Source organism: Phialemonium atrogriseum (assembly GCF_030411735.1).
Source record: "Phialemonium atrogriseum strain 8032-3 unplaced genomic scaffold QBC33scaffold_28, whole genome shotgun sequence".
Lineage (NCBI taxonomy): Eukaryota > Fungi > Ascomycota > Sordariomycetes > Cephalothecales > Cephalothecaceae > Phialemonium > Phialemonium atrogriseum.
The window spans coordinates 139,310-165,638 of record NW_026848165.1 but is presented as its reverse complement, the minus strand read 5'-3'; the positions used below and the strand labels follow the sequence as shown (position 1 = coordinate 165,638).

The 26,329-nt window shown below is 53.9% G+C and overlaps 7 protein-coding genes across 7 annotated transcripts; 3 read left to right on the top strand and 4 right to left on the bottom strand.

The window, feature by feature from the left end:
• Window positions 1-483: 483 nt before the first annotated feature.
• Window positions 484-3,058, bottom strand: QBC33DRAFT_498602 (uncharacterized protein; the record flags this gene model as incomplete). Its single annotated transcript, XM_060425625.1, has 10 exons — window positions 2,076-3,058; window positions 1,926-2,014; window positions 1,741-1,872; window positions 1,622-1,679; window positions 1,442-1,563; window positions 1,339-1,390; window positions 1,056-1,278; window positions 894-996; window positions 595-830; window positions 484-521 (listed from the first exon to the last, which is right to left on the bottom strand). The coding sequence occupies exons 1-10, from the start codon at window positions 2,613-2,615 to the stop codon at window positions 484-486; spliced, it is 1,593 nt and encodes a 530-aa protein (XP_060280032.1). The 5' UTR covers window positions 2,616-3,058.
• A 3,643-nt stretch (window positions 3,059-6,701) lies between these two features.
• Window positions 6,702-10,754, top strand: QBC33DRAFT_212050 (uncharacterized protein). The gene is made up of 5 exons (XM_060422674.1): window positions 6,702-7,226; window positions 7,289-7,645; window positions 7,707-7,878; window positions 7,989-8,018; window positions 8,075-10,754. The coding sequence occupies exons 1-5, from the start codon at window positions 6,849-6,851 to the stop codon at window positions 10,501-10,503; spliced, it is 3,366 nt and encodes a 1,121-aa protein (XP_060280031.1). The 5' UTR covers window positions 6,702-6,848; the 3' UTR covers window positions 10,504-10,754.
• A 665-nt stretch (window positions 10,755-11,419) lies between these two features.
• QBC33DRAFT_622543 (uncharacterized protein) lies at window positions 11,420-13,425 on the top strand. Its single transcript, XM_060432843.1, has 5 exons — window positions 11,420-11,532; window positions 11,589-11,827; window positions 11,887-12,861; window positions 12,939-12,982; window positions 13,062-13,425. Exons 1-5 carry the CDS (start codon window positions 11,425-11,427, stop codon window positions 13,145-13,147), a joined length of 1,452 nt encoding a protein of 483 aa, XP_060280030.1. The 5' UTR covers window positions 11,420-11,424; the 3' UTR covers window positions 13,148-13,425.
• A 3,530-nt stretch (window positions 13,426-16,955) lies between these two features.
• QBC33DRAFT_548664 (uncharacterized protein) lies at window positions 16,956-18,099 on the bottom strand. The gene has a single exon (XM_060428877.1). The coding sequence runs from the start codon at window positions 17,998-18,000 to the stop codon at window positions 17,098-17,100; it is 903 nt and encodes a 300-aa protein (XP_060280029.1). The 5' UTR covers window positions 18,001-18,099; the 3' UTR covers window positions 16,956-17,097.
• Window positions 18,100-18,521: 422 nt separating this feature from the next.
• Window positions 18,522-19,776, bottom strand: QBC33DRAFT_498595 (S-adenosyl-L-methionine-dependent methyltransferase; the record flags this gene model as incomplete). The annotated part of the gene is made up of 2 exons (XM_060425623.1): window positions 19,572-19,776; window positions 18,522-19,502 (listed from the first exon to the last, which is right to left on the bottom strand). Exons 1-2 carry the CDS (start codon window positions 19,731-19,733, stop codon window positions 18,522-18,524), a joined length of 1,143 nt encoding a protein of 380 aa, XP_060280028.1. The 5' UTR covers window positions 19,734-19,776.
• Window positions 19,777-21,172: 1,396 nt separating this feature from the next.
• Window positions 21,173-23,747, top strand: QBC33DRAFT_518239 (uncharacterized protein; the record flags this gene model as incomplete). Its single annotated transcript, XM_060426235.1, has 5 exons — window positions 21,173-21,468; window positions 21,553-21,902; window positions 22,072-23,382; window positions 23,467-23,545; window positions 23,642-23,747. 5 exons carry the CDS (start codon window positions 21,173-21,175, stop codon window positions 23,745-23,747), a joined length of 2,142 nt encoding a protein of 713 aa, XP_060280027.1.
• Window positions 23,748-23,752: 5 nt separating this feature from the next.
• Window positions 23,753-25,561, bottom strand: QBC33DRAFT_548661 (mRNA 3 end-processing YTH1). The gene is made up of 9 exons (XM_060428876.1): window positions 25,414-25,561; window positions 25,215-25,354; window positions 25,115-25,156; window positions 24,997-25,063; window positions 24,913-24,940; window positions 24,842-24,854; window positions 24,695-24,784; window positions 24,280-24,622; window positions 23,753-24,215 (listed from the first exon to the last, which is right to left on the bottom strand). Exons 1-9 carry the CDS (start codon window positions 25,543-25,545, stop codon window positions 23,982-23,984), a joined length of 1,089 nt encoding a protein of 362 aa, XP_060280026.1. The 5' UTR covers window positions 25,546-25,561; the 3' UTR covers window positions 23,753-23,981.
• Window positions 25,562-26,329: the final 768 nt, after the last annotated feature.

The following is a 26,329-nucleotide window of genomic DNA, read 5'->3' as shown; positions in this document are numbered from 1 at the left end:
GGCTCTACTTTCAAGGCAGAGGAAGTACGAGAGGGATGAGACTGAACAAGACTGAGTTTGATATCCGCGACGAAGGCTCCTTCACACCGAACTGGAAAAACAAAAGAAGAGCCAAAGACAAGTCTGCGACCCAAAACGTGAGGCGTCTGACGGGGGTGACTGCCACCGCAGCTATTTTGACCGCGTTGTCCGCCGCATGGTTCCCGAGCGCGACTGACTTGCCCACAACACTCCACTGATTTAAACAATTTCAGATTATCTGCTAAGATAAACATGTGTAGCCACGCGGCTGTCGTATAATATCGAAACTTCTACTTTGCCCGCCCATGCTGCCTGCACTTGACTGTATCAAAACTTCTACTCCATCCAACCCATGCTCCACATGACAATTATCCAAATCCTCTACTCGATCCATGCTGCCTTGACTCTCTGCAAAACAATAAACTCCAGTGTGGGGATGCACTATCCGTGATGCGAGGTTGATTAAAAGTCCCACAGAGTGCCGAATGCGTGTAATCCAGCTGAGCAGGGCAGAGGTTAGTTGGTTTCTTTGGCTGTTGGGATCACCAGGCTGCATTCCGAATGGAAACGTACCTGCACGGCAACCTTGCATCATCTCATCATTGCCCTGCATGTTGGAGGTGATGAAGATGACCTCGGCCCCAAAGCTTCTCCATGTGTCCTTGAGGAGTTGCATGGTGTCCGGTCGGCCTCCTCGTTTCTTCGAGTCCCAGAGGATCATCCGCTCCGGTTCGATGTTTTTGTGGACCAGAGCTGAAATGGTTGGTCCAAAGGTTCTCTCTTGATCGGAGCCTATCCAAATGAGGAACCTAGCAGAACGTTAGAATAAAAGGGGGGTTTTCAAAAAAGGGGGTTGGGAGTGGCATGCGTACCAGTTTGGGCTCTGGATGCAGGTGGAGAGCGCTGCCCCGATACCGGTTCCGGTGCAGATGCGGATTCCTCGTTTAAACATGGCGGAGGCATGCCCAACGCCAGCTATTAAATATCAATTAGTGGATGCTCAGTAGTCATCGGGAATGAGAGAACTAGCATACCAAACTTCAGCTCCCTGGTCCACACGGTCTTTGGTGGATCGGCTACGAGACCCTTTGTGAAGTCGCCTTGGACACCGCAGATCATGTAATGATACTTAGACTTCCGGCCCTCGCTGATGATTCCGAAGGCGTGGTACTCCATGATCGAGGTGCGACTGATTCTGCCCAGGAGACCTTGCTGCATCCCGCGTTCGAACCGGAGGATGGCGACTCTGGGTGATGGCTAAAACCAGTTTGTCAGTCGATTTGTTTTTCGAGCAAAGAAAGGCTAGGGAGTACCCACAATTTCAACTTCCACGGGGACCTTTCTGAGGGTGAACCAAGGGATGAGGACACTGTAGAGCATGAGTAATAGTCACGGGGATAACTGGAGGGGGAAAACGCACAATACTGTCATGAACATGGCAAACCAGAACTCCTGTGCGCTGAGCAGAGAATTGGCGTCGGCTCTCCATTGCCCCAGTTTGATGTCATAAGTATTTCCCAGGATCACGAAGATCCACGTGGTCTAATCCCATTTTGTCAGTACCAATCTTGACGCCAGATTCGGGGTGTAAATTACGTACCGCAAGACCCAGCCATCCAACAAATCGATGATGCCTCTCGAATACGTTATGATGGTAGCTATTTGGGGAGTCAGTCACCGACATGTCCAACAAGGGAAATCGAAACACAAAAGACTGACTTGCGAACCCATGGGAAGGCGCTGAGGACGGAAATGATGACCAGGACATTTGTGATTATGCCCGTGGCAATCACAGAACCGGGCTGAACAGCGCGGTGCCGTACGATGTCGACGATCTTGAATACCAGCCAGCTGAAGACACTGTTAGGCCTGTTCACCAGTGTTGAAAGGATTGGCTTTCTTACCCGGCGCCGGAGAGTGCGCATCCCGAATGGATGCCTCCGACATGTTGCAAGATCGAAGTCACTGCCAACTTGATGCTCAATGGAGCCCACTAATAAACGGAACGATCATCAGCACGCCCGTCGCGGGAATGATAAGAGAAAGAGACGTACGCTTCGCAGGCCATAGATGGCGATGAAGTACAGGATCCGCAGGAACAACTCGTTCCGCATCAGGATTGCGCAGAGCAGGTTGCCAAGCACCAAAGCACCGAGGTGGTTCTCGGCGTAAGGGAACCGATTGAGTGCGGCCATGATTATCCCTGCGAGGTTGAGCAAGGTGACAAAGGTGAAGAACTTCCGGTACGTGTTGAACCAGATTTGGAAGAGGATCCATCGGCTGATCTTTGGTTTTGGTTTTGCTGGTTTCTTGGCTCCCGGCTCAGGTGCCGGAGGATTGGGAGCTCGCCATCCCGCAGGCCATGCCAGCGACAGCTCCGGCACACTCGAGAACGGCGTGAGACCCTCGTGGATCGGCGAGGTGGGCCACAGGTTGGTGTCGATGTGTAGTGGCCTCTTCTGGTCTGCATGGGCGGCCGGTGGCAGCACCGGCAGGCTCTGCGTGCTGACAAACAGACCCTTCTCTGCGTCGTCGAAGTCCTGACTCTGCGCGCCGGGCGGGGTGGCTTCACCGTGAGACCATGTTGAAGACATGTCGAGTCCTCGAGACCAGGAGGAGGAGCTGAAAGACGAGGCGGCGGCGGGAGATGACGCACTCGCTCCAACCCTACAACGATCCCAGATCCAGAGTCGCAACTTCGGTTCCAACGACCCGAAGGGGGGAAGTGGATGGTTGTTGCGAGCAGTGGCCAGGACGGTGCAAAAGCTGGTTGGGATTAGACCCGGGCTCTGCACCGTTTAAAGCTCGTTGGAGCCAGTTCAAGGCCTAGATGGGAAAGTGGATACGCCGGCGTCTGCCGACAACGAATAAAGCTCATGTTGTCAAATAGGCTGTGGGCTGAGTGTGCCAGACAGATATGCCGGGCCTTTGGAAGTGAACGATCAAGGCAATTGCAGCCCGCGCCGGCTGTCCTACCGAGGCCGTAGTCCCAATTGGGCCACCAGAACAACATTCGAAGCGAGATTATTCTTTTTCGTGCCGCTCTCTGCAGCCTGCGATGGTGTCATATGTGATGCTACGCAGAGGTGGCCCTAGGTGGCCCTCCCTCCGCGTTTTCTGGCAAATCTCGATTAATGCCCCGATTATCCAAATTAACCCCGGATTCGAAGGGCGGATTCTGCACCTCCACGATCTGACACGTGAGAGGACGCAGAGGACCGTTTTTTTACCGGGTCGTAAGAGCTTGGGCAAAAACCGACTGATTATTCGGACGAGAGGAGCGAGAGGTCTCGCCGTGCTGACATTTGGGGGGGAGAGGATCATCGCCTTAGACACCCCCCCTGAGATCTAATTATCTTAAAATGCTAAATAATTATAGGACAGGTCCCGGCACTTTCCTCGCTGCCTTTCCTTTTCTTCTTATCTTTCCTTTCCTTTGTGACTTTCCTTTTTTTCTCATTTTCTTTTTCCCCCTTCTCTTTTGGTTTTTTTTTTTTTGGTCGTTTATTACTGCAACACAGTGACCACGTGTCAGGTACTAACTACGAGTTGGCAAGCCCCAGCAACAAGAGTTAAGCTTATCAGAGCCCAAATAAAAAAAAAGCGGCAGAACCGACGGACCGGGTGATGGACAGTCGTATCAAAAGAGGATCCAGAGGCAGACAACCACGGCCACAGCATGTCCGAGTCTCGACCAGGCTTCATCGCAAATGCACCTTGCCCCGGATTCCTGATCTAGGTTTTCTGATCCTCTCGGTCGCCGTTCCTAGACTCCGGGTACACAGCCAAAAATAGCCGCACCTCGGCATTTCAGATCACCCCTGTCAGGTTATTGTGTGTAAGAAGCTTGTACTGCGTCAAACCGGGCCGTTGCGCCGAAGGTTTGCGCATCTACGTAGTAGTATGATGGGTAAGTATTATTTTGTCTATAACCAATCATTTTACTGCACCGCGTACAACGTAGCAGTGGGAAGGGAAATTATTCCAGGTGTTGACAGTCTAGCTTGATAATTTAGCGTGTTATCAGGTGCTCAGTCGCTAATCTGTTGTCTGTGCGCTAACTGTGGATCCTATATGGAAACCACTGCCGTGATGTCATGTGACAGCCCTTGTGCCACACACGCATTTCGTTTATGCGGCGTAGGCTGCTCTCTTCCGGGTGTGGCTTGTGCAAGGCGGGATGGTCTTACATATAGGAGGGGGTGTTGCACGCATGTGCACTCGTCTGCTGACGTCACCCTGGACTTTACTGATACCATTTCCCTGGCACCGCCATGTCTCTCTGCTGCCTTGGCTACAAATACCAAAGCGTTTCCAAGCTTCCTTTGACAGCATCTCCATGATCAATGACATCAGCGGTATGATGGAACAGCCGTGCAACCATCCATACCACAATGCCGATGACGCCCAGGTATGATTACTTCCTCAACGCCTAGCATGATGCTCATAATGTCAACAGCATTAACATGTATTTTCTCACATCAAGTACTTAGGTTCCGCACTACCTGACGCACAGGAAATCATCTGCTTAGATGAGTTGGGTTGTATGGATCGGGAAAAACACGAGGAAGCCATGTCGGGGTTGGGAGAGATCTACAGCGCTGCCGAACTGCAGCCCGCTGCTTGCATGACCGAGCACAGCAAATCAGCAGGGATTAATTATGCCGGCATGACACCTCAATATACCCATGGGCCGATAAAGTAAAAGACCCGAACAGTTCGTCCGCCGCCTCGGGTGGGAGCATGTTCCTGATCATGGTGCGGGCCACGCCGGGTTGCCTCCCTCTCGCCCTCGCTTCACTGCTCAGAGACTGGTTTTAGGGATGGAGCTGATGGGAAGTTCGTCGGAGGTGAGCAACACCGCGCCATGCGAGGCGTGTTGATAAATCCCGGTATACCCGGAGAAGCTGAGGCAACTCAGCCGTGTCTGGCGAATCTGCCGACTGCCTAACCTACCGTGCAGCTCGACGCATCTTGCATGAACCACCCCTGCAAATCCATGGTGAAAAATACCTGGAATGCGAGCATCACGACGCCTTACCAAGCAGCGTGTGGGGGTCTCCTCCTCGTCCATCCAGAGGAACCTGAGGATCGTGGAGACAAACTGCAGCCCATCGTTGCTGGTGTCGATTCATTCGGAGGTAATTAATCCCCCCAAGCTGGTCAAACACTCGACTCCCATGAGGGATTTTCAGAGGGCGACGCCCAAGATGAAGCGACCGGTAGGTGTCTTGAGCAGCAAGTAAGTACTGTACTTCCCTCGCGTACCTGCCGAGATCATGCCAAGCCTCCTGAAGCTTGATCGGCAGATCGGCTCCTGTCTAGCTCCCTGGCACGAAGATTTTGGATCGAGTATTTTCTAGCATGACATCAGCAGGGTCATTCATGAAGCTGACATCCATCTTTTATGTTGACATAGAACCGTCAATCGACTCATTGGGCGTTGCTACAAGTCTCCCCTTGACGTGTTGACTCGTATCCTTCTACAACCGACGCCAGCACTTCGCTAAACCCCGCAAACCAGCTCAGCCCATGATCCCGGTTCGCCTCCAATCATCATCGTCATCAAACAGTGGATTATTATCTCGTATGCACTGCTCGAAGTTGACATTCCGAGCACAAGCGCTGCCAACCCGCCCACGGTCAATTAGCTTGCCTTTCACGCCGCCCTTGACTGTCGTATTCTGCCTGGGGATTAAAAAGGGCTGTGCCAAGTCCCTCCGACCGCGTGGGAGGTCTAGACCTAGCCCAGCCGGCCAAAGGAGCCTCCTGTTCCTTAGGAAGCAACTGATGTTTATTATTGGCCTCCTTTTTGCTTGGAATTCCATCAACATGGGGCCTCCCGTGAGTCTCGTCGACAAGTTGACCGACGGACACCTAGCGTATGATAGGCTATATTAAGGGCAAGATTAGCGGGCGAATGAGTAGGAAGCTACATATTTGCTGAAAGTGTGGAGTATTATGATTCATCGAATCTATAGCGTACAATACTGTAGGCTAAGTATCCGTGATACAGCTTACTTGGTGTATTATAGGGAGAATAGCGCGGTGCCGTCCGTCGCGTTTCCCGTGGTGCGTTGTGGGGGTTTGTTGTGCGGGACTTATTTGCAAATTCCAGAGCCTGCCTGACATACAGAGGGCGAGTTCGTCCTTGGGCATACCGTTCCCGTGTTTGGTTTCGCGAAGCCACAGCGTCTGTTGGATGGAAGAGGGTTAGAGTTCTTATGAAGGGCAAGTGCCGGCTAAGTACTGATTACTATGAGCTACTATTATATATTACCCGTTCTGTATTGGGAGGGCGGCAGAATGGCAGCGCCGTGAAAATACTGGGGGTATGGGGATAAGAACTAGGTCACGATCCTTGGCCCGGGACCGAATTGCCCGGCGTGGCTGTGCTCCGGGTCCGAGAGCCTGCGTGGCTGGTGACGGGTCGCTGCCCCAACCCGAGAACTTCAAGACCATCGAGGCAAGGCCCGTGTGCGGCCCGGCCAAAGATCATCGCAGAAAATCCTATTGAGGAAGAGAAGTCTTGATGCCTCTCGCAATTCGGTCAAGCAAGTCGATAGATATCCAAGAGATGTCAGGCAATGAAGTAGACACAGCCTCGTTAGGGTTAGGCAGCCATTGGGCACAGACCCCGCAAATGTCATCTTACGGTTCCCCTCACTTTACATCCCTTCCTCACCTTCGCTGTTTACTATTGAGGCTCCCAAGTTGGCTACTGCCGAAATGCATTCTCCACTGTAGTAGTTCCTCCCGCGAATTGGAACTTGCAGCTATGCCGGATGAATGACGGATATACAGCATCCCCCTGACAACGTTACACCATGAAGGAACTTTGGACTCGCGCAGTGTCCAAGCGGAAGCAGAAGGCCAAGGTCTGCGACGATCTTGAAGAGTCCCCCAAGCCGCTGGCTCGTGATGGTGTCGGTCCACTCGTTTTGCGCGACGACTGCGAAGGAAGCGGCAGTGGGGCCGATCTTGTCTTCGTCCACGGCCTCCGCGGCTCCCGACTCCACACTTGGTCGACAGACAAGATATGCTGGCCGCGAGACTTGCTCAAGGATGATGTGAAAAACGCCAGGGTTATCACTTGGGGCTATGATTCCAGCGTAGTCAAAGTCTTCCAATTTGCTAGCGAGGAGAGCATCTTTGGCCATGCCGAAACCCTGCTCGCAGATCTGGCCAGGTGCCGGGCAGGCATAGTATGTCGATTCAATTCGGTGTTTCCTCGATAGAGATGCCTTGGCGCTAACCGACATTCCAGACAAGGCCCATCGTCTTCATCTGCCACAGTCTCGGTGGCTTGGTCGTAAAGGAGGCCTTGATCAAATCGGCAACCTACAGCAGCTATGGGAGACACCCCGGCCTAGGGGAGATATACGCCAGTACGAATGGTGTTATATTTCTCGGGACCCCGCACCGTGGATCTGCAAAGGAGCCACTCGCCCAGGTTGTGGCAAATGTCGCCAGGTTCTCGTTTCGGCAACCAAACACGCAGCTCCTCCAGACACTGGCGCCCGATTCTCACATTCTAGAGAATCAACGAGATCAATTCACAACCATCTCAGCAAACTTGAGCACCGTGTGTATTAGGGAAGAGCTCCCAACAGCCATAGGCCTTGTAAGATTGCTCAGAAGATAGTGCCCCGGTATCCCCCGTTTCGGTTGCTAATCGACCACAGATTGTCCCAGAAGCTTCCGCTTCCTACGACGGCTTCAATGTCCGCCGCGATGCCATCCATGCGAATCACATGGATATGGCGAGGTACGACTCCAGAGGGGATCAAGGATATGAGAGAACTCTCAGCCATATTATCGAACTTTGCAGTATTCAACAATCCAGAACCGAAAAAGGTATGTTGCGAGGCGGGCTCTCCTTGCGTCAACAGAACAACGGATCCCAATTCTCGGGCTTCACCTCCCTACAGTCTTGATCCAGCACCATGAAACTAACAATTCCCAAGAGATGGAAAAGAACGAAGAAAGAAAAGAGGGTGAGGAATGAACCCTTTCCAGCTCCTTTAGATGCCTCTGACAGTCTGGTAATTAGAGATCCTTCAAGCTCTGTCGTTTTTGACAATGGACGACCGCGAGCAAGACATCCACGATGCACTCGACGAGAACTGCTCTTGGATCCTCGGCCGGCAGCCGACGACTCAGTCAGCACATGCCGAGTCGTCCCAATTCCTGGAGTGGGTCAAGAGCGACGAAACGGTATTCTGGATCAGCGGCAAGGCCGGATGTGGCAAGTCGACTTTGATGAAGTTTATATACCACAACCAAGAGACGGCAGCTTCACTCTCTCAATGGGCGGCTGGAAAAGATCTGGTATCCGCGGCATATTTCCTGTCGGATGGCGGCGATAAGTTACAAAAGTCCCGAGAAGGGTTGCTGAGGAGCTTGCTGTACCAACTCTTGAAAGCCAATCGCCACCTTATACCCGCTGTCTTCAAAAGCCTGTTCGTGAGCGCGTCGCCGATACCGATCTCCTTCACTACCTGGAGCAAACTCAGCACCGCATTCAAGTCGACTCTAGACCAGCTCGGAGACACCAAAGTCTGCATCTTCATCGATGGTTTGGATGAATACCGCATGATCGACAGAATGGAAGAATATGCAGAGAAGGACCTACACCTCCAGTACGACGGCCCCAGCGAAGACGACGGCTGGGGCTACAGCGTCAGGCTCCAGGACGGGCACCGGGAAATCGCTATGTTTCTCCGCGGGCTCTCTGCGCGCCCGAACGTGAAGGTCTGCATCTCCAGCAGGGAGCTGGTCATTTTTGAGCAGCTGTTCCGGAAGTTCTCCAGAGTTCGGGTACACCAACACACGGCCGGGGCGATCCAGCAGTACTGCGAAAGGCGCCTAGAAGAGGAAGCCCCCGATCTCGCGAACCGCTCGGAATTTGTGACCTCGATCACGGAGAAGTCCCTCGGAGTCTTCTTGTGGGTGCGACTCGTCGTCGATATGTTGGTCCGGGGCAAGGCCGACGGGAATTCCAGGGAAGAACTGTGGAAGACGCTTCGCAGCCTTCCTCCCAGGCTAGGCGGGAGGGATGGCCTCTACGTCCGGATGCTCCAAACAATCAACCGAGAATATCTGCCAGAGTCGAAGAGGCTGTTTCATCTCGTCTTGGAGTGGGAGGCTTACGGTTACGGGCCACGCCATCTCGACATCATCTCACTCTTCCTTGCGGAAGAGGACTTCGTCAGACTAGGCCGCAAGCAGGAGGTGCTGGCCAAAGACGATGCATTTCTGCCCCGGAGCTGGGAGGACTTTCAACCTCGCTGGATGGAACTGCAAAGTCGTCTTAAGAGTCGATGTGCTGGGCTCATCGAAGGGACAAAGGAGGTGCGGTTCATGCACCAAACCGCAAACGAGTTCATGTCGAGACCCAACGTGTGGGAGACATTTTTCCACGAACCCCGTGATGTCCTCAACGGACCGAGCGCGAGCCTGGCCTTCCTGAGCGCAATCATTCGGCGGCTTAAATGCTGTCAAGAGGCCACGCTGAAGGCGCCAGTTCCGTGCCACGGCTCGGCTCCGTCGGTGCGCGACTCGAATATGTCGGCGAAAGATTTGGATATGTTGGCGAAAGACTCGGATGTGTCGGCGGAAGACTCGGATACGCCGGCGGAGGGCTGGGTCGATACATTTGGCGATATCCTTCAAGTTTCTGGCCCCTGCTGCCCTCTCCTAGAGACGGCCTTGGATTGGGCCTCGAACCTGGAGTCATCTGACGAGCATATCAACCGCTACATAGATCTCCTCGATGAGCTAGACGTCACCGCCGAACATCTAACCAGATCTTGGAAAGAACAGTTCCCACAGTTCGCCGATCGAAGCTGGCTCGAATTGTTCACGAAACCCTGGAGCGGACACCTGGAACTGTGCACCCAGCCGAGGACCTTCTTGGAGTATAGCATTCCGAGAAGACTTACTCGGTATGCCGAATCAAAGATTAGAGGAAGCAACATACCCCGACCTCAGTTACAGTCTCTTCTAATACAAGCGTCGAGGCCCATGCAAACAAGCTGGAGGGGTCCATCAAGCATAATCATGGTGCGTGTCAACCTGACTATTATTAAGCTCCTTTTTGAAGCCGGCGCGGATCCAAACTATCAAGAGCAGGGACCAAGTGAGTCAGCGGTGCCAGAGGAAGGATTGACGACATGGGTAAAACTACTTCAAACCTGGGTTCGTCCTCAGGCCGAACAATTTGAGGACGACTTTCCTTCCGCTGTGAAGCTTTTCCTCCAATACAACGCCGATAGGACGGTCAGGTGGTATACCTGGAGGGAGGGGATGTCAAAACAAGTCGTTACGCCGGAGAGTGCCATCAAACATATCCTATCCAGTGGTGGTCAGGATAAGGCGTTGCGGGAGATCATGGAGCTGCTAGGTGAAACAGACCAAGATCTGACGGCTGGGCAAGCGACTGCTGCTGGAATATTGGCCGAGCATAACAAAGCAGAATAGACACAATCCAAGGTCCGGTGCACCACTGTGTTGGGTTTGTTACTCGATACAATTTGGCTACGGAGGAATATATGCATGCACTTTGAGCTCCGCACAGTACATTCAGATATGCTCCTACCATACGGCGCAGCAGAGCAGTCCACATTTCCTTCAGAAGTACTAGGCATATGGAATATCTTAACCCTAAGAGAAGTACGGACGTGGGAAGATGCCTCCCATGATATATATATAAATATAAAATACCATGCTGACTTTGCGTCCACCTCAAGGGCTTCCGGATGCTTGCCGGTGATGCCTCGCGTCGCAACTCGACTGGGAAGGGGCGGCCGGGTCTGGAGTGTTGGAATACACATGGCTTGAGCAGGTGTTTGTAGATGTTCAGTCTTGGCAGTTGACATTGGTTCCAAATCCCCGGTCCTCCCATTGACACGCTTGTGTTGGGCAAAGCACGACCATCTCATACAGCCTTCAATCTAAGGAAAGAACCCCGCGTCAAGTCAGGAGAAACAAGGCGTGGGCGGGGAGGAGAGGTAGCCGGAAAAGCTGAGGTAGCCTGCCAAGATAGATAGTTCCTGGCGCAGTAAGTAAGCTCTTGGACTTGCCGTGGAGGATGAGATCCATTCTCTTGCGACGTTCCTGCGGCTATGTTTAGCCTCGCGGTGTTTGCATGCTCCATCATGGGATATTTGACTTTGCGTTATCCCACGGAACAACTAATTACCCCAGAAAACATTGGTGCCCTAATTATGGCGGTTATCATTTCCCCGTCACCGCTAATCAGACGCCAGAGCATTGCAAGACGCTAGTGTGACATTGCATTGCCAGTGGAGATGGAGAGCTCGCACGTTGTTTGCACAAATTAGTATATAGCTGGAATAGCTCGCCTCCGTTTGGGAGGCAGGATTGGAAACTAGCAAGAAAATGAGACTGAGTCAAGTCACCTTTGCCCTAGCGGGCTGCGCAATCCAGATGGCCAACAGCTCACCTTGCATACCGCCACCTCTGGAAGCGACGGCATTTGCACTTACTGTAGGTTTGCCCCCGGCTGGGCCATGTTCTTGTTCCTCATTCTTACCCGCACACAGTACGGCTATCCAATCCGGCAATACTCCCTTCTTGTGAAATCCTATCTTGGATCCACCGGCCCCAATGTCGGCTTGAAGCGGCGGGCATTCTATCCGGCCAATACAACAGAGCCTGCAATAAGGGTCAATGTCGACACGTTATACATCACCGGGTACGTTGATTTGTCAAGCGACAATGTCATCTTCACCTACCCGGAGCCAAAGGATGATCGATTCTATTCCTTTACATACTTTGACCTGTAAGTTATACAAGTCCCTTGTGAGGCTTGAGCACTTGTCTCATATCCTTGCGCTTTAGCTATGGCAACAACATTGCGACTCTCGCCAGCAGCTTAGACTCGACGCCGGGCAAATACATGCTGCGACCTCGGGACGGTGAATGCAATGACAAGTCTGCTCAAGATGAGTCAGTTCAAGGATACATCAACTCCCCAACCACCTACGGCTTCTTCGCCTACCGGTTCTGGATCAAAGACAAGAATAACGCCACTGAACTTGACCTCGTTCACGCCATGCAAGACGAGAGCACCATCACCCCCGTCCCGCGAACCTGGCACTCCTTTGCAAACGCCGCACCAGCACTCACCAACGAGACCCTCAAGGAAACCCTCGGCAGCACATACTCGCCCTCGGGGATCCTCAACGTCCTAGCCCGCATCAGCGCCACAAACCCACCCATCGAAGCCTCCGACTGGGCGCGCGTCAACAGCAAGCTCTCGGCGGCGGGCCTCTCCAACGGCATCTACACGCCCCCCGCGGACGTCGACCTCTCCGCCGCCGACTCCCTCGCCGACGCCCTCGTCGCCTCGGCGCTCGCGTCCCCGCGAGGACAGCGCGACCTCGGCAACGGGTGGGAGGTGGCGTTCCCCGAGACGGCGGGCAACTTCAGCACCGACTACGAGGCGCGGTCGTACCTGGCGCAGCGCCTGTACGGCCTGTTGACCCCCGACGTGGCGCTGTACCCGGCTTACGTGCGCGACACGGTTGGGGACAACCAGAACCTCGTCGTCGGCGCCGGCGAGGCGTACCTGCTGACCTTCTCGGGCAGGCCGCCGCTGGCGGAGAAGGGGTTCTGGAGCATCACGGCCTACGATGAGAACCAGTATTTGATCCCCAACGGCATCGATGTGCAGAGCTTGGGAAGTGCGAGCAATATGACGTATCCCGATGGCGAGCCAATTTATCGGAATGGTCGGGAATACGGCCCCGATGGGCAGTTCCAGATCTTGCTGCAGCCGGCTGGGCTGTATCCGCCCGCTAACTGGACGAGCAAGTGCGTATTATTATCCTTTGCTACTGATGAAGAATGGTAGTGGGGTCGGAATAGCTGATCTGACTGTTTACGATTAGCTGGCTACCCGTGACGCCCGGCGGTGGAGAGTTTACCGTCACTTGTAAGTGACTCTTGGTTGGCCTGCATGATGCTTCGAATCTTAGCTACGATGAGCAAGTGAGGCTAATACTCGGCTGCAGTGAGATGGTACGCGCCTCATGAGGCATTAATGGATGGCTCGTACGAGTACCCGATATTCACCAAGATCAGCGCCATCACTCCGTAACTGCTCCGTTCAGACTCGCCCCGGTGGCGCGGAACCCGAACCCTCCCCCGGGTTGGGCATCACACTCACCACAGATCAAACCCGCAAATTCTGAGCTTGTGATGATCAGCTGGCAGAGTGGTGGATGAAAGATAATTACTCTCCTGAACAGGCCCCCTCGGAAGGACGATCAAGAATCGGCCACAGGACTGATCAGAGGACGCGGTGGACCGTAATTATGGATGAAAGGGTCTGGATAGTCGAATAGAGCACTTTTGAGTTACAGAAAGGCGACCGAGGATATAATTACTATGTTAATCCCCTCGCGAGTGTTCGGATTGTACCCACTTGACGCTTTCCCAAACCCTCAGTTCCCTCACCAGTGCGACAGGTAATTGCAACCTGCCCGTCTCGCGGTCTTGCCTTTAGAGTCACGAAGCAAGTGGCCGACTCCCTTCTGCAACAAGGAGAGAGAGCTCCACACCGCCCGTTCGGTGCGACCTGTACCAGCATGACGCCTCAGTGTTTTCCCAGGGCTCACCCAGGGCTGCCCACTCACACCAGCAGCATCTAGTGGTCTCCCAATACCTGGACATCGACGAGCGGGTGGGTCCGTTGTAGTCGGGTTCGATGACCAGCTCGGGGAGAAATCGCTCGGCAATCGCGGCCGCGACGGTCGACCAGCGGCGGTCCGGGGCATGAACGTGACGCACTGAAGAGATAAGCCTTGGCCCCGTTGTCATTTTGATCTTTCCACTTACTTTGCCATGTCCAATCTGGCCAATCCCCTTCATTTATTTCTCCAGGAACATGAGCCTTTCCTCACGATGCCCCAGTACAGTAGAGCTCCCATACTGATGAAGATTGTCGCAACTGTTTCGTTGGTAAACGAGGGGATTCGCACAACGGACAGGGATCGGGGAAGCGTACCAACGGCGATGGTCTCCAGTACCCGGTGATCTACACCTCTCCGTACAATGACATGGCTGACGTTGGCTAGCCCGCGGGCGAGGTTTTGGGCGTCGAGAACGGGCAGGGCGGGCATTGGTGGAAATTAAACGTTATACATGTGAAAGGTCGGCCAGCGAGTCTATTATTAGTATCCGTCCTGGATAGAGTGTAGTCTATATGGACATGACTGGTTGTCGTGGAAAACTGCTTTCAGCAAAAGACAACTTCGTCTCAACAAACCCTCGATCGTGAATTGGGACAGTGCCTTATTATATTTATCATGCAAGTCTGCGGCTCTCTCACCCCCCTGTATGCCAAACATGGCTTGTCTTGGCCCCAAGTCTTCACTGTTTCGAACGCTGGGAACAGAAGCATTCTCGTCCGACCATTTCCATTTTTTACCCGCAGGACAAGCTGGGGTTCAGGGGATAGCATGGAAACTTGGCGACGAAGCTGAAGGGGGAGCCCCACTTATGGTACGATGTCAACGAGCGTACCATCTTATCCCGTTTCATCTTGGGCTGAGAATCTAGGCATGGCCCCACTTTAAGTGCCAGATCTGCAGGGCATCGTCGCACCCTTTTCGACGTGGTCCACTTGTTTAAGATTCACATTGGAAGCAGTTACATTCGAGATTCGCACGACAAAACCGGTCTGATCGTCCGTATTTCTGCGCTTCCTCTGGGATCCGGGGAGCGCACAGATCTGTCCTCTTCGACCTCCACCTCCACGTTCGGATCAACTACCGCAATTCGAAGTAAGGAAGCAAAAAGCAAGGGAAAAGAGCATCGCGCACCGCCGCGACGTCCCCTGACAGAGAATCAGCCTTCGTGAGCTTGGCGGGTGGGCCCTAGATATGTCACCGCCGCCGCGCTGACTCGCGAGACGATGTATCGGCCGACGGCAATATAAATTCGAAGGCCAAACATACTCCGGTCAGCCACTCCGTCGGTCTCTAAGAGCTGAACCCCGCTCAAAAGCCAGTTAGGCTCGGTGTATTTGTGGAAGGGAGATGCGTGGCGTAGTTCTGTTGGGTCGGATCAAGCATGATCCCAGCGATCTATCTAACAATTACATCCTGCTATGAGCTGCTTTGCTACTCCCCCCGATGCTTCGATCTTACGTTGACTAGAGATTGTCCTGTCATGTCTTGTATCCTTCCACTGCATTCCACCCGTCTTGCTCGTCGCATACAGCTATGGCGGCGACACACCAAGTTGACAATACCTAGATGTGGCATCCCTCCTTTGCAGAAGAACGGTTGGACACGGCTGGATTATTTGTCCACCTTCGGGAGGGAGCTGTTCCTTGCCCAACCTCGTGGCCAATACACATCGCCGTAGACACGCGGTACACTCTGTGTCAATAGACAGCTGGTTGCATTTGGCCACGTGAAGGCCCACGCAAGCCTCTAGTTCTACGACGAGGTTGACATTGGCCCCCATTTGCGGCGCGGCTAGAATCATCTTGCCGTCCTTGTCCTGAGATACTTCTATGCAACATCGTTCCCTCGGTTGCCTTCCGGTGGTCTGAGGATCGTTGTCCCAGAGCCGCCGGATGGTGGGCCATGGCTTGAGATTTGCGGAGCAGCACTCTGTGGAAGGCTGCCATAGGCCCGGCAACAACTCTCCGAATCGACGAACCCGAGGACGACTTCCTACACATTTACAAGAAGAGCCTGCACAACAAAGTCCCGTGGCAGTGGTTACCCGCCAAGCTCCTAGAATATCAGGTCCCAACAGGCACATCATAGGCACCGGGAAGCAGGTCACCGATTGTTATTGCCCTTACAAGCTCTAGGTCAACGCGACGAATGACGCCCTCCCCAGGGGCCGCAACATACATATGTCTGTTCCAGTCCCAACATCGAGGATTCTGTGGACCTTGTCTTCCTCGATGGGGGCATGGTATAGCTTCTCGCCAATGCCTTTGGTTATGAGAGTATAGGTCAAGTCAAGGCGATTCAGTTCAGCCTCCAAACGTTGCACTGTCAGCAGCTACAGAGCTCGCTCCTCCAGGATGTCTCAGCCTACTTCATCATTTTGAATCGGATAACCTAGGGTTATAATTAGCTCTCAGGCATGTAGCAAGGTAGGTGCAGAAATCCGCACCGCCTGGTTGGCATCGCTCGCCTGTGTCAGTAAGAGCAGAAACGAGTTCGTATGAAAGTTCCCGGGATGACCTGAGGGATGACGAACAGCGACATCAACATCGACATCGATTGGCGTATCGGCGTGTGGAGCCGCTCCCGTCTCAGTTAAGGACTCCACATCAACGGTGTGATGCCTTGTTTGGGGAATGTGTTGGTCCTCAAGAACCAAACGCAATTTGCTCTGCAACTGCAGTGAAATAGTGAGTTAGAGAAAAGTTCCTTGGAATGAACGTATTTATGGAGACCGGTGGGGTGTCCCCCTGCGGCTTATCTGCAAGGACGTTGCATGCGGAGGACGTTCCGGTCGACGTGGACGGGACACCCCGCAGATGGAGGTCGACATATCATTTTCGCCGCCATAAAAGCGGTGTCCATTGGACCAACGAAGCGTGCAGGGTGGCACAACGACCCGCATCTGCCTGAGCGACGTGGGGGGCGGGCAAATCAATGATCGATTCCCAGTTCCCGTAGGCGAGCGCTTCTTGGTGTTGGAGATATCGTTGGTGTGGCCCTGGTCCTCGGCCTGCAACGTGGTGAAGGCGCCATTCATCACGTCGGTCATTTTGCTGAGTCTTTGTCGCAGCCGGGCGGATTCCTCGATCGTTTCCTTGTGGTTAGAGAGTGTGTTCTGGTTAGACATAGACAAGAGATTGAGCTTCCCACGCTGCCATTGCCGTGTTTGATCAGAAAGGCCTGCTTCTCTAGTAGCATATTGCAGATAAAATGGAACTCATTTGGCATTAGGCTAGGACGGTGGATGTAGCTTTCCCTGTTGGCGCGAGAGTTGCGTATTCAAGTTGTCTAATTATAATACACTCGCTGGATATTGGATCCCTCATGAGCCACCAGCCTTTGGACATCTATACCCTCAAAGAGCTAGTCTCGTCCTCAATAAGTCTCTTTGGATAATCTCTTCCTTCCGTCTCTCCAGTTCCTCAACATCCCACTTCGCACTCAATAATCTCCCGCTTAGCCACTTCCTCTCCTCTCGTCCAGCAGTCAACCAGACGCAGAAAGCGCCACACAATTCTTCGCTGTCTGTAAGATACTGGACAAACATGTTCGGCGAAGTATCAAGCGCCTGTTCAGTCGCTACCGCGCCGGGATGCACGCTGTAGGCAACCAGCCCCTGCCCGGCATACTCCTCGTGGATATGCTCCATGAGCTTCAGCTGGGCCATCTTACTAACGCAATACTGTGCGTTGGCGATGGGGCCCCGCACAATCAGTGCAGCCATCGATGAGACGGCCACGAAGGCCCTGGCGCCGCCAGGACTAGCCAGCAGCAGGGGCACAAAGAACTTGGCGCAGAGGAAGGTGCCGAAGTAGTTTACCTCGCTCGCCTGCTTGAAGGTCGATGGATCGACGTCGCCGATAGTGGTAAGGCATGGGCCGGAAAAGCCCGAGTTGATGGCCAGGACATCGAGCCGGCCGAATCGCGACTTGACGCGGTCGGCGAGGGATGAGACTGACTCTGGGGAGGCGATGTCGCAGTGGGCGACGTCGATCTCGGCCTGTGGACTGATGGCTTGGCAGGCGGCGGCGGCCTCTTCGAGTCCGGATATGCGCCGCGACGCTAAAACCAGACCGGAGGCGCCGGCTTTGGCGTAGGATGTTGCCAAGCCCGTGCCTATTCCCCGTGAGGCCCCGATAACGCACACGACGAAGGGGTGTGAGAGCTTGAACTGGGCGGGGTCGATGGCCGGGTGTACGTCAGAATACGTCCTTGCCGTGAACTGACTGGCGCCTCCAGTGCCCCAATCTTGCGACATTGCGGGTTTCTCGGACGAGGGAGTTTCGTGGCAGCACGAGAAGCGATTGAGAAGCTGGCTAATGGAGCAAGTTGAAGGTACTTCGGCGGCAAAGTGGATTGAGAGGATTGTTGAGAGTTCTACTCCCGTGACTCACTTCAGATACCTTCCTAATAAGGTAACGACCCTGACAGCGTGGGTAAACGGTAAACCAAACCAATCACACGGCCATTCTCGCTGTGTGTGGGGGGTAATTATTCGAAACTTGCTACCTAGTTAAAGCATAGTTGAAGTTAATTAATTCGGTGGCAAAGAGGATATCCTAGAACACCAACTCGGAGAGGCAGAACCAATACGCCTTCTCGATAGATGGGAAAGACCCAGCCACCACAGTGCAGGGCAAGAGCCGCGTGGGTAAGAAATCGCGATCACGAAGAATGCGTGGATCACCGACCCGAACTCGGTGCTGTCTCGAGCAGAAATCACACATTTATTTGCCTATCCATCCTGGCGCGTCGAATCTAAAACCCAACGACGGGCGGTCAAGAAATGTCGGGCTTCCTAGCCCAGACAACCCTCTGGTTATAATAGGGATGATAATTCCCCGACCGCATCTCACGGCGGAACTGTGCGCAGTACACAGTCACCTCGTCTCTCCCCCATCCAAGCAACAAATTGGCCATGTACAACACGTAGCCCTCCAAGTCCGAATCCAGCGACAGCTGCGAGAACCGGCCTATCTCCCTAAGCTTCTTGTCTGCCGCCCAGCCCCCGATCGGCACCTTCTGCTTGCGCACCTGCATGTCCACAAATCCAGCCTCCTCCATTCCCTTCTCCTGCAGGTCATCATCGAGCGGCGTAAACGTGCGTCCGAGTTTCTTCCCACCCTCGAGGAAGAACTTGCCCCACTCGGCCAGGGCGCTCGTATCGCCAACCGTGCCGTCGTCGCTGTAGATCATGGGCGACGCCTCAAAGCTCTCGACCCACCCACCGGGCCGACACACCCTGTACGCCTCCCTGAACAGCGCGTGCCAGTCCGGAACACTCCCGTAGAGGTACCGCATGTGGACGTAGTCGAAGGATTTGGGGGGGAAGGTCCACGCCTGGGTAAAGTCCTCAATCTCGAACTTGAGGTTCGGTGGCACCCACGAGGGTTGGATGGGGGATATATCCGTGCCGATCACCTCGGCCTGGGGGTTCTCGTCGGCAAAATCGATGGCCCAGATGCCGGTGCCGGTCCCAATGTCGAGGACCCTGCCCACGGTCTTCTTGTCGAGCGGTGCTAGGAAGAGTTTGCCACCGAGGGAGAGGGTCAGCAGGTGATGGATGATGTCGAGCGACTCATTCTGTCTCTCGTCGTTGGCTGCCCAGTACTGGGTGTTGCTGCTCGTCTCGGAGTGGTACCTCCTGCCGTTGATGGTTCTGTAGTCGATGATGGAGGATGATATGGACGCCGTCGAGCTTGCAGTATCTTCTACAGCCGAGTCTGCGTCATCATCCCCCGGATTCCCGACCTCGTTATTCTACGGGCAAATGTTAGCTGAGAGTGTGATGCTGACCACATCTCTGGACCCGATCTGACAATCACAGACCTCTTCTGCTGCTTCAAGCCAGTGTTGGGCCGGAAGCATACCCGTGGTCCCCTGCGTTACTTGTGTAGTAGCTGCAGTAGCCGTCGACTGTTCACTTACTGCCGGGTCTTCAGTCTCGTGAGGAGATGCAACTTTATCCTCGAGGTTCTTGTTGTCTGCCATCGCAAGCGTCGATGAATAGAGGCGTTAAGATACTTCAAGAAAGAAGAGGAAGAGGTAGAGAAGAGGTGAACCCGGTGCGGGGTTTCCTCATGGCGTTGATTGCCGTTCGGAGCCTGCGAATACATGCACATGCACATGCACATGCGTTCAACACCAACGGCCATGATGCCGTAATTGGAAGCGATTGTCACCATCGGGCCGCTCCCGCACCCTGCATCCTGCAAGGTTGCACAGGAAGCACACAACCTGCATCATTCTGGCCAATCGATACTGCGAAAAGGGAGCACTTACGTACAAATCCAAAGTTATCGGATGACGAATGAATATTTTTGAGGAGGTGAGCGCATTTCCGCTCGGCGCTCCTAATTATCGGTCGGAATGTAAGATTCTCAACAAAAGCTTGGATATGAGCAAAATCCCAGGACAGAGTGCCATATATAGAGGACTATACCATGGCAAAGCCGATAAGTTGAGCAAACAAGAACCCCCCCTTCAAATGTTACGGCCTCTTATGGAGCTTATTAATGCTGTGAGGCGGCAGCCAACCTGCGGAAGAGAGACACCTCTATTCAAGGGTGGGAAGGTACTTGATTTCAACCGTCTCCCTAATAACTAGTTATCCGGGAACGGTTGCCAATTACCCCTTGCACACAACCTCCTCCGTCACCCTGCCGGCCCAGGACTCGATACCGCTCTTGTAGTTCCCATGGTAGTACGTGCTCGGCACCCACGTCTTGCACGTTCAGGGTTCCGTCCTTGGCGCCGACGGCGACCTCGTTGTATCTCGACACGCTGGCCTGGAAGTTGCCTGCGTCTCCAGATACATCCATTCCCGAGTACGATACGATGTCTTGAGATCCGTCCCGAACCTACCATCGATGTACCACTCGAGCGTCTTGCCGCACGCATTTGAGACGATGCCGTCGAAGCCCTGCCCCTCGAAGGTGGTCGATAAGCGGCCTGCGCCCGCCACGTACTGCAACGCAAACGACGAGACGTCGTGTACGGACGTCGGCGTCGGGCCCGGGTTTGATGGCGGTGTGGTTCCGGTAAAATGGGTAGTATGGCTTGAACTGCCACCGTCGCCGTCGGGGTTGCTGCCGGGAGTGCCTCCGCCACCGCCGGTCCAGGACCACTGACAAGTGTTGGAGGCGCAGCAGGCTGGAGACGACGTCAGGCACACACCCTTGTGACAGTCTCATGCTGGGTAGCCACAAGCCGACGGCGTGGGTGGGTGCAGCTGTGCTACACTTTATTTTTATTAAATCTGCCAACACCAATATCATCGCCTTTGTAATTACATCCGCGGATAAAATCCAAAGCCGGAGGGGGAGCCGGGAGAGAGCCGATAAAATGCTCTTGCGACGAGAATAAAAAACTATCTCATTGCAAACTAACTGCGGCTCAGCCAGCAGGTTATCAGCAAAATTTTCATCAGGATGTCCGACTCTAGTCCCAGATCCTGGCTGCTTTTCGTCGTCGCCGAGCTCGGTGGCCAGCACCGGCAGCTCGCTGCCGCGCAGCGTCTAGGCCTCGACACGCCCCTCAGCGTTGTCCAGGGCGCCATAGTCGTCCGCGCGGCCCTGCGCATCGTAACCATCCTGTCGGACCCTTCCAACCGCATCGCCATCCAGGGCGAGGTTACGCTCGCGGCGCAAGCCTACACGCAACAGGGCCTCGCCCCAACGCGGTCGGAACCCTTGCCGCTGCATCGAAAGCCGTGGGACCGCGCTATGTGAGAGTTCCCCTTCATCTCAACCTGCTTGATGCTGGGTGCCGGCTGCGACACGGACCGCGTTGTGAACTACGAGAACACGAGCGAACGGCTGGGCCTGGTATACGACGATGCCAGCCTGGACTATGGTATGGTGGTGGTGGATATTTCAGATCTTGACCGCGTCAGCTATGGCATTGTGGCCTTTATGGCCTGGCGGAAGGTCATCACCCCGGTTGCCATGCCATGGCCGCAAGATGAGGTTGTGGTTTCCTACGACGAGATTGCCTACGAGGAACCACCAATCGTCGAGGCGGAGAGGCCAAGGAGACCGCTGTCAGCGGTTGCATACATGGACAAGGTTGGCTATCAGGACAGTTGGGAGACCAAATACGACGCAGACTTCATCCAAAGGCTAGAGAAGAAACCACTTGTTCACATTGCAGCCCTGGAACGTAGGTTTGAACATCGAATGTCTCCATGTTAGTCGGTCATCACTAATCAGGCATATAGCGGTCTGGCCGTCAGGCGAACACGACTCTCAGTCTGAGGCTCTCACATCGTACGAAGCTGAGCGTTCGCCTGTTATTGGCCCGCAGCCGTTGTACGAAAAATCTATCGCAGTCTTAGTCGCCAGCATCTTAGAGCCCGACCGGGATTTCGACTCGGCCTTGCTTGACGAGCCTCAGAAAATACCGAGGTTTCAGGGCATTTTTCGACGTCAACTCCTTAAACATTCCCCTCGTCTTCATCAATCCCGCATTGCTTCAGAGCTATTGCGAGTCGCCTTCGCTGGGCAACAACAACTGGACTGGGTTTCGTTCGACCAACTCTCAACCGACGTGATTAGCGCTGCCTTTACCAGTGAAGATCTGAAGGAAGCCAAGTCAATCAGTCTCTGCATTGATACAGTCCAAGGCACGCCAGCCCAGCTTGTCGAGGCACTGTCCCACGCCTCGGCAACACTAACCGAATACTACTTTCATCAACAGCCAAGCCGGCAGAGTGACGAGGCAAGCACCCAACTATTCATCCAGCTTTCGACCTTGCAACCCGGGCTTCTCTGCAACAGCACCAAGTTGATGCTCTCTGGCTCTTTCTCTGCCTCATTGTGTCGCAAGATGTGGCTCCCGACGCCAGACTCTTTCATCCCGCCATTCTCCGCTTTTCCCGTCCAGCACATGTTCGTCCGCTTGCCCTTGTACCACGACGGCAACGACAGGGACCCGAATCGTTTCTGGCCCCGCTACCACTACCTCGCCGACGCCCTGCTGCTCCCAGAACGCTTTGCCACGTGCTTCCTTGCTTTCCTTGCAGCCATCGTCAAACCTTGGATCCGCGTCTCCTCCATCGAGGAGCTCGGCTTCATGTCCTGTGCCGCACCGACGCTTGCCGATTTGACTATCGGTCCGGATCTTGCAGGCCGCCACCGCTTCGAAATCTCTCCGCTCCCAGCGGAGAACCTCGCCATCCCATTGTTGCCCATCAGAGCGGCCCCCCGCTCCACTGCCATCCATGCCGAGTGCTGGCCGCGCGTCCGTAGCCTAGTTCCCGGCAGTTGGACCCTGCTAGTGTCGGTGGAGAAAATTACAAGCAACAAAGTGGTGCGATACGCGTTTGTACGGCCGCTGGTGCCCATCGGGCCGGGGCTTGTGCTGGGGCGGCCGGAGGTGGAGGTTGTCGGGAGCTTGGGCGGCTTCTTACGGAATACGGCTCCAGGGGTGGATGCTTCCGTGGTGGAGCAGCGGCTGGCGGACCTGGAGACTTGGGTGGCAGGTATTGACGAGTGGCCGCGGCCAACAACCCCTGAGTCGAGCCATCGGTGGGTGAGCGTAATGGAGGAAGGTGAGGCACGTGTTATCTTGGCCGAGTTCCTGCAGGATGCGGCGACGTTTGGGCGGAGCATACTGCGGATGGCCATGGAGGAACGTCCTGGTAGGTTGTTTTTTCCCTTTTTTTCCAACTCATGTCCCTCGCTGTTATCATATCCCTTGTTGACAAGAACCTGGCGGTGTTTAGATCGAAAATGGTACCCGGAGCTACTTGACGACACCGGTATGATGCCGACGAGCAGTTTTGTGAGGGACGGATTACCCAGGTATGTTTTCATTTGAGACATGGCAGTAGATGCGAGCAATATTGGCCCTCGGATTCATGATGGATATGTCTTGAGGCTAACATTTTCTGTTGACAGGCTGAGCAAAACGTTGACATTTCATGAGGACTCTCGGGAGGATGACCCCGACGATTCGATTTTGGATTTGGACATGTTCCCCTACCGGGATTCACGATTCACCTGATTAAGCACATGGGCAATGTAGCCAGGTACGCTCAAGTCATGGTAGCTGTCAGCAATAAAACGTTACCCAGATCATTCAGCGAGGCTGATCAGTCTTGATACCACCAAAATCAAGGCCCCTCAGGTGGCTGGGTCATCCGGCAAATCGAGGTGATAACTTCCCGTGGAAGTGGGCACTTATACGCCACCACTTGTGACAGACAGAAAAAGAAAGGGATGACGAGGTGCCTGTAGTCTACTCTGCAGGTTTCCGGCCCCAGACTACCCTCTGCCAGAAAAACGAGTGGACCTCCTTGGAGCGAATTTCACGCCGGAAGTGGGCAAGAAACACAGTAATCTCCTCCTTCGTCCAACCTAACATCGTGGCCATGAAGAGCACGGTACCCTCCGCATCCTGTTCAAGAGCAAGCTGCATGTACGAACCAATCTCCCGAAGCGTTGGATCTTGAGGCCACCGACCAACGGGATTCTGTCGTTGTATTAGCCTTGCAACCAATGAGGGGATTAGCGGGTTGGTCAGCGTCAAGACTAACCTTCAAATCCTTTTCTTCGATATCGACGAATCCAGCTTCCTGCATGGCCTTCTTCTGTATGCCGTCTTCGAAAACCGTGAACGGCCGGCGTAGCATGCGCCCTCCCTCCTCAAAAAACTTTCCCCATTGGCTTGCAGCGCTTGTCTCAAGAACTGTTCCGTCATCGCTCTCGAGACGAGATGACGGCTCATAGCTCTCAAGATAGCCTCCTGGTTTCAAGCTTCTGTATGCTTCTTTGAACAGGGCTGTCCAGTCCTCGATGCTGCCGACAAGCCAACGTGTATGGACGTAATCGAGAGAATTGTTCTCAAATGTCCACTCCTTTGTGCAGTCATCGATTTGGCTAACAGTGGGAAGAGACTTAATCAGCAAAAGTACATATTATCAGATCATCAAGTACTTGGTGATTACTTACAACTGGAGATTTGGCGGAACCCAGCTAGGTTGAATGGGCGAGAGATCAGTCCCAACGACTGAGGCGTTTGGAAACTCATCTGCAAAATCACTTGGTCCCTTGTAAGCTCATGATGCTCCCAGAATATGAGGTGCTGAGGAATCATACATTGCCCAGATGCCTGAAGGTCCAGTCATTAGTCAATGGTAATTAGCAACCCATCTTGTCAAGCGACGTACCTGTCCCGGTTCCAATATCCACGGCCGTCTGGTTGGTCATACGGATTAGTGAGCCGGCGACGTTTGATCGGTTACGGGACATACCTGTATGTTTTTCGGTAGCGGCGCTAGGTAGAGCTTGCCCCCCAGCAAGAGGGTGAGTACATGATGGCTATATGCCAGTGGTGAGCTGAGTCCTGCGTCTAGTCGTGCCAAAACTCACTTGATATCCATTGCTTCCCGTGAGACGTCATCGATAGGACCCCTGTTCCCAGATTAGCTGCGGATAAATATGTCTCCAATATCCGAATGCTTCAACAGACCAATAATCTCCATTTCCACAGTCACTATGATACGCTCTGCCGTTGATCGTCCTGTATTGGAGGATGCTAGAAGCCAGGGACGCGGTTGAGCTGAGATTATCGGTCAAAGTCGAGTCCGCATCATCTTGCTCATCGAGTTCCTAGAAAGTCCCACAGGTTAGCCGCTGGTGTCTTTTTTTCAATCGCTCCTGATACTGACGTCCGTTAATTGTGCCCAGTGTTGTGGAGGAAGGATGTTGGTGCCTGTATGGGGACTAGGCTGTTCGGTTGCCAGCGACGCCAACTGAGTAACGTCACCAGCTGGTTTGTTCCGAGGGGGCAAGTCCGACATCTTTTCCGGCTACGCGAGCAGATATGGAACAAAGGACAGCACAAAGGTGTGAAGGGGAATGAATGGCATGACCATTTTATAAAACGTGATGATGGAATGCGAGGCGAGGCACACATCCCGGGAGCCCTGCAACTTACTCCCAGCCAACGCAACGCTGCTGCATCACAACCGTTGCGCCCGAAGCCAATAGGCGGTTTGCGCCGACGACCTTATGTCAGTGAGGTGGGGGGCCCGCCGCGGCACCATCCCGATGCATGCCAAGATTTGTTCCTTAACTTCATATGGCATAATCTCTTCGCTTTCCCTTGATACATGCTGAACGCAGAGTAACATCATCCTCCAATGATTGAAGATGGGCTCTCCAACTGCTGAACATAATTTTTATCACATCTCTTCATGCACAAAAATGTGACATGATGATAGGACTGGTCGAACCAAAAGGGGGTGACCTGTCCTTCGCTCCGCGGCATCTTCTGGGACTGGTTACTGATTGAGCTTGACTCGGGATCAGTCCACTCCTGCAGGAGGTTTGGAACCGGCCTGTCTTCGTACTGCTGCAGGTGCAGCCACCGATCACCCACCGCTCCGCAGAGCTACTTTTGCGCCGGCACAGCACGCCCTTTTACCCCCTTTACCCCTGAGCAGCGGTATTTGAGGAGTTTAAATCGGTCTACTGACACCATTGCGAAGCAATCCAAAACATTGACGGACCGGGCGAGGCCTTGATCGGTCGGCTTCTTCTGGTACGGCTGGCCGGCCTGGGAGCGCACACTCTGGGTCATCC

Bases quoted from the DNA above. Each gene is read 5' to 3' on its own strand.
- QBC33DRAFT_212050 (XM_060422674.1), top strand. From the start codon at position 6,849: ATGAAGGAACTTTGGACTCGCGCAGTGTCCAAGCGGAAGCAGAAGGCC. The intron at 7,227-7,288 runs GTATGTCGATTC...CCGACATTCCAG, and splicing joins CCAGGTGCCGGGCAGGCATA to ACAAGGCCCATCGTCTTCAT. The intron at 8,019-8,074 runs GTGAGGAATGAA...TCTGGTAATTAG, and splicing joins GAACGAAGAAAGAAAAGAGG to AGATCCTTCAAGCTCTGTCG.
- QBC33DRAFT_622543 (XM_060432843.1), top strand. From the start codon at position 11,425: ATGAGACTGAGTCAAGTCACCTTTGCCCTAGCGGGCTGCGCAATCCAG. The intron at 11,828-11,886 runs GTAAGTTATACA...CTTGCGCTTTAG, and splicing joins TCCTTTACATACTTTGACCT to CTATGGCAACAACATTGCGA. The intron at 12,983-13,061 runs GTAAGTGACTCT...ACTCGGCTGCAG, and splicing joins TGGAGAGTTTACCGTCACTT to TGAGATGGTACGCGCCTCAT.
- QBC33DRAFT_548664 (XM_060428877.1), bottom strand. From the start codon at position 18,000: ATGTCGCAAGATTGGGGCACTGGAGGCGCCAGTCAGTTCACGGCAAGG.
- QBC33DRAFT_548661 (XM_060428876.1), bottom strand. From the start codon at position 25,545: ATGTCGGACTTGCCCCCTCGGAACAAACCAGCTGGTGACGTTACTCAG. The intron at 25,064-25,114 runs GTGAGTTTTGGC...ACTGGCATATAG, and splicing joins CGGGAAGCAATGGATATCAA to CCATCATGTACTCACCCTCT. The intron at 24,623-24,694 runs GTAAGTAATCAC...TCCCACTGTTAG, and splicing joins GTTCCGCCAAATCTCCAGTT to CCAAATCGATGACTGCACAA.